The following is an 8,965-nucleotide window of genomic DNA, read 5'->3' as shown; positions in this document are numbered from 1 at the left end:
GCTCCCTTCCGTGTGCGTGCTCCTGGCTTTATCTCGTTGTTGGGAATTCCTCTTTCCCCCGCCTGTCCCCTTCCCACTGGGACCACCACGCCACCTTCAGCCCCCCTCCTTCTGAGCCCCGTTTCTCTCCCTCTGATCCAGATGTGCTGACGAAGAGGCCTTCAGGCAGTCTCTGGCTGCCAGATGTGTTGTAGTCAGCCTGCACATCATTTTTCCTTTCCTTTTTATTAATTACCCCACCGCATTCCACACACAAAATCTGCATTCCGAGTTCCTCTTGGGAAACAGGAAGTGGTGCCAGGGCCAGCCTGCCGCTCCCTGGTGGTTTGGAGCTGAGTAGCCCCGTCTTCCCTTCCAGATCTCCCAGCCCCTTCCCTGCCGTCCCAGCCTCAGCACTTGGGATGAGCCGCCCTCCCCCACCAGACTCCTAGGAAAAGTGTGCTCAGGGCCTTCGTGGGAAGTCAGGAGCGGCCTGGGCGGGCTCTGAAAGCCAGCTGATGTGCCAGGCTGAGCAGAGGACAGGTCCTCCATGGCCCACGGTGGGCCCCTGGTGTGTGGGGCTGGGGAGATGATGGAGGCGATAGGTCTCTAGTAACGTCTGCCCCCAGGTCTACATCACCGTGCTGGATGAGAACGACAACAGCCCTCGGTTTGACGTCACCTCCGACTCGGCCGTCAGCGTGCCGGAGGACTGCCCCGTGGGCCAGCGTGTGGCCACTGTCAAGGCCTCGGACCCTGATGCCGGCAGCAACGGGCAGGTGGGCATCGCGCGGAATAGCCCGGGTCAGGTCTCTCAGCCGGGGGTTCCCATACACCCTCCAAGCCACCCCATCCCTGAGCAGGAAGCAGGGACTCGCTTCCTCACCTCGCGCCTCTCCTCTCTCACAGGTGGTCTTCTCTCTGGCCTCGGGCAACATCGCCGGGGCCTTCGAGATCGTCACCACCAATGACACCATCGGCGAAGTGTTCGTGGCGAGGCCCCTGGACAGAGAAGAGCTGGACCACTATATCCTCAAGGTGGGGCCCGCCCCCTCCAGGGCGCTGTTGACCATCTGGCCCGTCACATCCTGGTAGTCAGCTCTCCTGCTGTCATCAAGTCCGGGGGACAGGCGGCACCTCAGGGCCAAGAGCATGAGTGAGGCCAACCCAGAGAGGGCATCTGGGAGGGGCTCGGGAGCCAGAGCAGGACCAGCAGAGGTGCCCATCCTTGCCGTGAGAGCCAGGAGAGAGAGCCTGGCAGAGCCCCGACTCTTCCACAAATGCAGTTCGAAACTCAGGCAAGTGGTTTGATGTCTGGGCTCCAGTTTCCCCTTGTGCAATGGGCAGAAAAAGCCCTGCCTGGCCTGCCTCTGCTGAGGTGAGGAGTCCCGAAGGCCACCGTTAGGGCTGGATTGCTGGGCTGGCATGTCTCTGAGGGGGTCTCTGGGGCCCAGAGCCCCAGCCCCTGGGGCAGCTCCACGGGGCACACAGGGAGCATCTCGGCTCCCAGGACGGGCTCAGTCTGTGTTTGGGCAGCTCGGTGATCATTTGAGGTTCTGTTTGCTGGAGTTCAGACCTAAGTGCATGGAACAGGGGCCTGTGAAGCTAACGGCAGGAACCCCAGGTCCAGCCACAGGCCTGGGATCACGGTCAGGGGCTGGCACAGCCCAGAATACAGTCACAGGTAAGGTTGGGAGGTGAAGACTAGGCACACCCAAGTCAGATTGCAAATGAGGGCCCCAGGGCAGACAAGAAGTGGGCAAGCATTGTTTGCAGCCGGGGCAGAAGGCAGGGACTTAGGGAGAGCCCAGAGCTGGCGCCCCCGCCCCGGGGGCAGGAATGGGCCAGTGAGTCTGTTTATCCTTCCAACCTCCCCACTGAGAAGACAGGACTCCATGTTCCTGGCCCTAACCCGCCCTTTAGCCCTGACCCCTCACCCCTTCCTCCCAGGTGGTGGCGTCTGACCGGGGCACCCCTCCACGGAAGAAGGACCACATCCTGCAGGTGACCATCCTGGACGTCAATGACAACCCCCCCGTGATCGAGAGCCCCTTTGGATATAACGTCAGCGTGAACGAGGTGAGGGCATGCCAGCACCCGGACAGACAGAAATCTGGGGTGGACAGTGGGCACGAACCGGCTGCCAATCACCTGCCTCACTGTCTGCCTGGCCCACGAGTCTCTCAGATCTGGGGGATGGGGGCAGTGGCCTATTCATAACTCCAGCCCTAACGCTGAGGCCAGGTCCTGAGTGCAGTGTGTGTGGAAGGAGGAGGGGAGAGGGAGAGAAGAGGTGGCCTTCTACCACCCATGGGAGTGGAGGTGTACCCCGCGAGAGCTGCTTTAAAATAAACAGCTCACTGGCTACTCAGTCCTATGACTGAGCCCCTCCAGGAGAAGGTCTGCCCTGGCATTGCTGGGCATCACGCCAGGCTGGACGTTCCTGAAGGCAGGATGGCAAAGGGCTTTCGAGGCCCGCTCTCGGACCAGCCTCCCACAATTCAGACCTGGCTCTGCCACTGAAGCCATGTGACATGCACACATTCCTTGCCTGCACCCCAGTTTTCTCATCTGTAAGTGGGAGCGACATCAGGACTTGACAATTAGGATTGCGGGAGAAGTTATTGCGTTAACATGGCCTGGCGTGAGTAGGTACCCATAAAATGCTCGCCACCATCATCTTCATCCTCCTTGTCGTGGTTCCAGCATAGACAGCAAAGCTTTCCGGAGGTCCAGGGAGGCCCTGGGCTCCCCGGACCGGGTGCCGGACTTTGCCCCATGGATGCCAGAGCGACCCGTTTCCTGTTCTCTCCCCAGAATGTGGGCGGGGGCACCTCCGTGGTCCAGGTGAGAGCCACCGACCGTGACATCGGCATCAACAGCGTGCTGTCCTACTACATCACCGCGGGCAACGACGACATGACCTTCCGCATGGACCGCGTCAGCGGGGAGATCTCCACGCGGCCCGCCCCGCCCGACCGCGAGCACCAGAGCTTCTACCACCTGGTGGTCACCGTGGAGGACGAGGGCACCCCTCCACTGTCGGTGAGTGACGGGGCGGCCATGGGACGGGGCGGGGCGGGGTGGGGGGTGGTGCGGGTACTGCGCCTCCTGTGTGAGGGGAACACGCTGGAAGAGAATGGGGCGCCATGCTTGCGTGAATCCTGACAACGCCCTCATGCAGCCTGTAGTCGGTCAGCTTATGAGTATGTAGGGGAAGCCTGTTTCACCGTCTTAGCTCACACGGCTCCATGGGAAGGTACCAGCTGAGCCTGTACCTCGGGCCTGGCCAGCCCCCATACCGCTTGCCAAGCTGTGTGCCTGTGGGGCCACACTAACCCATGTGGTGGCGTCTCTGTGCCAGGGTGGAAAAGGGGCCCTCTGGCCTCTTCCCTCACGTCATGTTGGTGTGATGCGCCATCGTCATCGTAACCCGTGAGGGTTGGAAGGGGCTAATGTTCATAGGCTGGCCCAATGCTTGAATGGGCAGGGCTGCTGCCCAAGGTTTGCAAGGTGGAGAAGGAGGTGGGGCAGGCAGGGCTGGATGGTGAGACAGCCTAGGGGCCATGGGCTGGGACTGGAGCAGTTTGCAATTTGAGAGTGGAGACCTGTGAGCTGGCCGCTTGATCTCAAGCATGTCAGAACCTCTCGGAGCATCGGTTCTGTCGTCTGCAGAAGGGAGATGGTATCTCTTTCATAGGCGGTGAATTAGTTCGTGTCGGTGGAATGCTTGGTAAACCTTGAGGAGGAGGATTGTATCAGCTGTCTTTCACCACAATAATAATAGTTCTGCCTTACAAGCCGAGTCAAACAGAGGGACATGAAACAGCCACTGATCTCGCTCCAACTCTGAGGCTGGCAGCTTAGACCGGGCTAGCTGGGCGATTCGTGGCCCTCAGCTGGGCTCCCACACGTGGTGGGCAACTGAGTGTGGTCGGATGGCTGTGCTTCTGGGGGTCAGTTGCCTGTCAGCTGGGGTGGCAGGGCAACTGGGCTACCTCTCTGTCCTGTGCCAGGAGGCTGGCCCGTGCTTGTCACAGGGTCCAGCAGAGACAGCAGAGCCTGCGGAGGCCCAGGCCTGGAACTGGAACAGGGTCACTTCAGCCACATTCTGTTGGCCACAGCGAGTTACAAGGCCAGCCCAGATTCAAGATGTGGGGAAATACGCTATCTTTTGAAGGGATGAGCTGAATGTCACCTTGCAAAGAGTGTGGCTACGCGGACATTTTTGTCATCGGTCCACCCTGGGGACCCTGATTACAAATGAGGCCTCAGACCCTCTGCCCCCAATAGGGGTCTCTGTTAGGACCTCTCCCCTCTTTGATGTTGGCACGGTGGGCTGTGGGGTCAGAGCAGGGCCTGGCTGGGCTCTTTATCTGAAGTGTCTCTGGGAGGATGGTGGCATTGGGCCAATCCTAGGAAACCACATTCTGGGAGGCCTAGGAAATAGAGCTGGCTCTGGGCACCCAACGGGCACCCTCGGCCCACGGCTGCCCACCCAACGGGCACCCTCGGCACATGGCTGCCCAGTGTCACCAGTAATACCCAGTGGGCCAAGCAGAGGTACCTTCACAGGACACATGTCATTAACCGGAGGGGGCAGGGAAGAGTATAATTTAATGCACATAGCTGCAGGGTGAATCATCTTGGTCGTCACTCCAGTGGCATTTGGAGATGTGTTTGCAAGTATCAGAAACTTAACTATGGAGTCATAAATAAATCAGATTGTACTTTTCTCACAGATCAGATCTCTGGAGAGAATGGCAAATGTCGTTTTTTGTGTTCAGTGAAGCGAGAGCGAAGGCTTCTTGCTCTTTCCCTCATGGTTGCAAGCCAGCTGCTATAGCCCCAGCCATGTCAGCATCACGTCAGGAAATGACAGAGCTATGCATGCCATTCCACCCCTTTATCAGGAAACCGAAAGGCTTTCCAGACCTACTCCCTGGAGTTCTGCTTATCCTCATTAGCCAGAAGAGGTCCACATGGCACTCTAGCTGCAAGGGAGGCTGGGAAAGTGAGAGACAAGGTTTTCAGGATGGGCTTATTACTTGGGGGCCAGATACATTCACTGCCTCAAACAAGAGCTGTTAGGGAGAGGCAAATAGATTTGGGGTGATCAATTGATAGCATTTGCCACGCTGCTCTTCCCCATCCATACCTAGGCCGGTGAACATACCACATTGCCCCTCAACCCCCACCCTCCCCACCCCCCACAGTCCTGGAGTTCCCCAGGGAGGCAGTCAGTGAGACCCGGGACATCCTAAAATCCTGAGTTTTGGAGGCATCTAGCTTCCTTCGGTCCCCAGAAGAAATGGGAATCGGAGAACTGGAAAATTACCCTAAGCACATTTAACCACAAGAATGGGTGGGTCACTGCCCATGAAGGCCCTGCAGAACATGGGACTGGTCCTCATGGCCAGAAAGACTTACCATCTTGTGACCAGACCCTCTGTAGAGACTGAGCCTGCCCAGTGGAGACCGTGATCCCTGTCTGATGCATAGCCCCTGACATTCTAGCCTCCGTGAAGCAGTTCTCGGCCGTTACCAGCTTCCTGGTGGAATGGGGAAGATGGCGGTGGGAAATGGAGTCTCCCTTTCTCTGCCTTCCTCATCCTGCTGCTCGCCAGCCTGCTCCCGGAAAACACAAGTAGGATCAGGGATGGGCTTCCCTGAGGCCATCATGGGCGGAATATACAGGGTGCAGCAAAAGCAGGTTTACAGTTGTGAGTCCATGAAACACAAAGGATAAACTCTATGTTTTGTGGACTCACAACTGTAAACTACTTTTGCCAAACCATGTATATATGGATCCTGGGCTGTAAAACCATAACACCAACACACAGCTTCTGATATAAGTAGGGAAGGATTAGTCAAAAAGAATCAATGCTTTTTTTTTTTTTTTTTTTTTTTGTGCTGTTCCTTCAGGCACCAGTGAGGAACTGTAGTAGCCATCCCAGGAGCAAAGTTCATGTCCTTATAGTTCATTTGTTCATTCATTCATTCATTCATTCATTCAACCAATGTCCCCCAAGTGCCCACTATGTGCCAGGCACTAGAGATACAGAAATGAAGGCAGCTGAGACTGGTTGGCTCAGTGGATGGAGCGTGGGCCTGCAGACCGAAAGGTCCCTGGTTCGACTCCAGTCAAGGGCATGTACCTTAATTGCATGCACATCCCCAGTGGGGAGTGTGCAGGAGGCAGCTGATCAATGTTTCTAACTCTCTATCCCTCTCTTTTCCTCTGTATAAAAAATCAATAAAATATATATTACACAGAAAGAAAGAGAGAGAGAGAGAAAGAAGAAAGAAAGAAAGAAAGAAAGAAAGAAAGAAAGAAAGAAAGAAAGAAAGAGAAAGAAAGAAAGAAAGAAAGAAAGAAAGAAAGAAAGAAAGAAAGAAAGAAAGAAAGGCAACATGGTCTTTGTCACAAGAAAATGCAGTGAGGACATTCATGGGCAGAGGCGAGGTACAGATGAGGCACTGAGGAGAGCTAACAAGGATTCAGGGAAGGCTTCCTGGAGGAGGGGACACTGGGCTGTCTTGTCTGTCAGCCACAGTTAGCACAGCAAAGGGCAAAGCATTTAGTGGCTCCAGGGATCAGCCCAAACAAAGGCTTCAGAGCAAGTGATGATCAGGGGTGGGTTTGGGGCTCACAGCAGCATTCAGAACCAGGGCCCACACTCTGCATATCCTCCCCGTGACATTCTTCCACCAATTTCTCACACACCCTCTCCACTCTCTCCTGGCCCCGCTAAGCCAGGGGGAGGATGGGGCAGAGCTGGCCAGCTAGGACCCTGTAGCCAGTGCCCAGTTAGGACTGGCATTTGCTCCAAGGAATGTTGGGCCCTTGAAGATTTACTTCCACCTGCCAGACTCTAACCTCAGACAGGGAACTCCCAGGGTCATGCGTGCCAGAGGTGACCAGAAGAGGGCTCTTTGCTGCTAGTGGACAGGCTCACTGCATGGGTTTTTGAGGAAGTAGATGGTCCAGCCCCTTCTGGACCAGCCAGAACCCAGGCAGCATTAGTCTCGAGGCCCATGTGCATTCCCCCTTTCCTGAGGTTCCAGGAAAGATCACCATGGTCTAATAGGGGTGAGGAGGGTGTGTGCAACCCTGCACCTATCTGTCCAGAGATGCCCAGCAGACCCACACCCCATCCTCCTGTTCCCACCACAATTATCTGCCTGGTTCAAGCCAGTTCCCACTGGCACAGGATCACCTTCCTGTAGGACAGGGGCAATGAGAGCCATTCATTCATTCATTCGTTCATTCATTCGCAAATACATGCCAGGCCTGTGCTAGAGGCTAAGAAGTCAGAGATGAGTTAGGCACACAGTTCTGCCCTCAAGAAGCTACAGCTAGTGGGAGAAATGGACACGGGACAGAGAGCTGATGCTCTCTGATGTGATAGAGAGCGAGGAGTTCACAGCCAGGGACAAGGCATGATTCTATCCATGTCTTAAAGGAGGAGGATCGCTGAGCCGGGGACCTACTGTTTAGCTACCAAAGGCCTTCCCTAAACAAGAGAAATCCTCTGCTGAGCCCTCACATCTCTTCTTCCCTATCCCGCCCCTCCCCGGGCCCTACAACCCTTCAACCCCACCCCCCATTTCCTGAGAGCCGGACATTCCTGCGAACAGCCTAGGCCGTCCACGCCCAGTTCTCAGCACCATATCACCCAGAGCTTGGAGCAGCTGCGCTGCAAGGGGCATCCGGGCCAGCCCAGGCCTATCACACAATGACATGCCGCCCGGCCAGGAGAAGCCATTGTACAGCCTCCATCCCTGTAGCCACAGCCAGGGAGGCCAGGCTTGGGGAGGGTCTAAGTGGCCCTCTGGGAGGCCCCTGCAAGAGAAAGGGCCGGGCCCGGGGAGGAAGGACGGAAGGCAACGGGGAGGTCAGAAGCTGAGCCCCAGGCGCAGACACCTTGGCAGGCGGGAGGAGGGAGAGGGGAAGAGGCAGGGCCTGACCGGGCCTTTCGGCCATGCAGACCATAGCCAGCAGGCTAGACAATCCTGGATAACCATCCCTAGCTTCTCAGGCAGGTGTGGGTCTGCAGAAGTCACCTATCCAGGCAGAAGACAAAAAATCTACCTATTTCTGGGTAAAAAATCACCAGCCATCACCCCATGGAAGTCTGTGAGCTGGGGATACTGCTTCCGGCAGCTCACCTGAAATCTTTAGGGCCCAGGGCTCCTCTCTGTATTAAATGTGGGCCTGCTGCTGTTCAGGAAGCTTCCCTGGGCTCAAGCTCAGAAAACCCCAACCTGGGCCCTTCCCTCTGCTGCTCCCCAAGCGGCTGGCCTTCTCTGGCCCTTCGCTTAGCTCTGCTCCTCCAGGGGTGCTCTGCAGCCTCTCCGACGCTGCCCGTGCATCTGGCTCAGTGCCTCCAGGTAACATCGGCTCTGCAGTCAGTGGAGTTCCTCCCTTCCCAGCCCCCGTAGCAAGCAAGTGGGTGCAGGAGGCACCATGCCCACTGGGCATCCTGCAGTTTCAGGGTTGCCAGGCAGAAAGGAGAGAGGCAGGAGCTGATGTGGAAGGAGTGGAGCCATGGGCATGTGGGCATAGGCTCCGCTCCCAGGGCCCTGGCGTGGACTGTAAGCAAGTCCCAGTCCTGCCCTGTACTGTGTTCAAGCCCATGGAGTGGAAGGAGCACAGCCCTGGGAAGCAGGGAGGCCCGGATTCAGCCCCAGCTCCTCCTTCGCGTGTGACAAGACGCAGCCTTTGGAAACCTCAGCTTCCCGGCTCGTTGAATGGGACGGTAGAGCCTCGCAGGGCTTTCTGGTGGGCGAGGGAGGGAATCAGAGAAGTACTCACACGTGAACGTGTTTTTGGAAGCACAGTATTAAAACAAAGGCTAAGATAGGACACACACTGCCGCTTCTCTGTCCTGGGCCCACGGCAGACATTGCTACCTGGGTCAGCACGTCCTCATTAAGCCACATTGATCCTTCCGAATCCCTCCCACCTGGATTGTAGCAAGCC

General features: G+C 56.7%; 1 protein-coding gene across 3 annotated transcripts in view; it reads left to right on the top strand.

Annotated features, from left to right (window-relative positions):
• Window positions 1-344: 344 nt before the first annotated feature.
• The window catches only part of LOC311632900 (cadherin-23), a 72,969-nt gene continuing 64,348 nt past the window's right edge, over window positions 345-8,965 (top strand). For 2 of the 3 annotated variants that reach the window (XR_014796859.1, XM_084904905.1), the window contains exons 1-4: window positions 345-758; window positions 889-1,017; window positions 1,930-2,058; window positions 2,797-3,024. Coding sequence is in view for 2 of the 3 variants with exons in the window: in XM_084904905.1 (XP_084761031.1) it covers window positions 2,899-3,024 (126 nt within the window). In the remaining variant the exon portion in view is untranslated. The remainder of the gene's footprint in view (window positions 759-888; window positions 1,018-1,929; window positions 2,059-2,796; window positions 3,025-8,965) is intronic. The other variant, XM_084904904.1, reaches the window with a different exon arrangement.

Source organism: Pipistrellus hanaki (genome assembly GCF_964339955.1).
Source record: "Pipistrellus hanaki genome assembly, chromosome: 14".
NCBI classification, from domain to species: Eukaryota; Metazoa; Chordata; class Mammalia; order Chiroptera; family Vespertilionidae; genus Pipistrellus; species Pipistrellus hanaki.
Note: the sequence above shows the minus strand (reverse complement) of the source record. Positions and strands in the feature narration are given on the sequence as shown.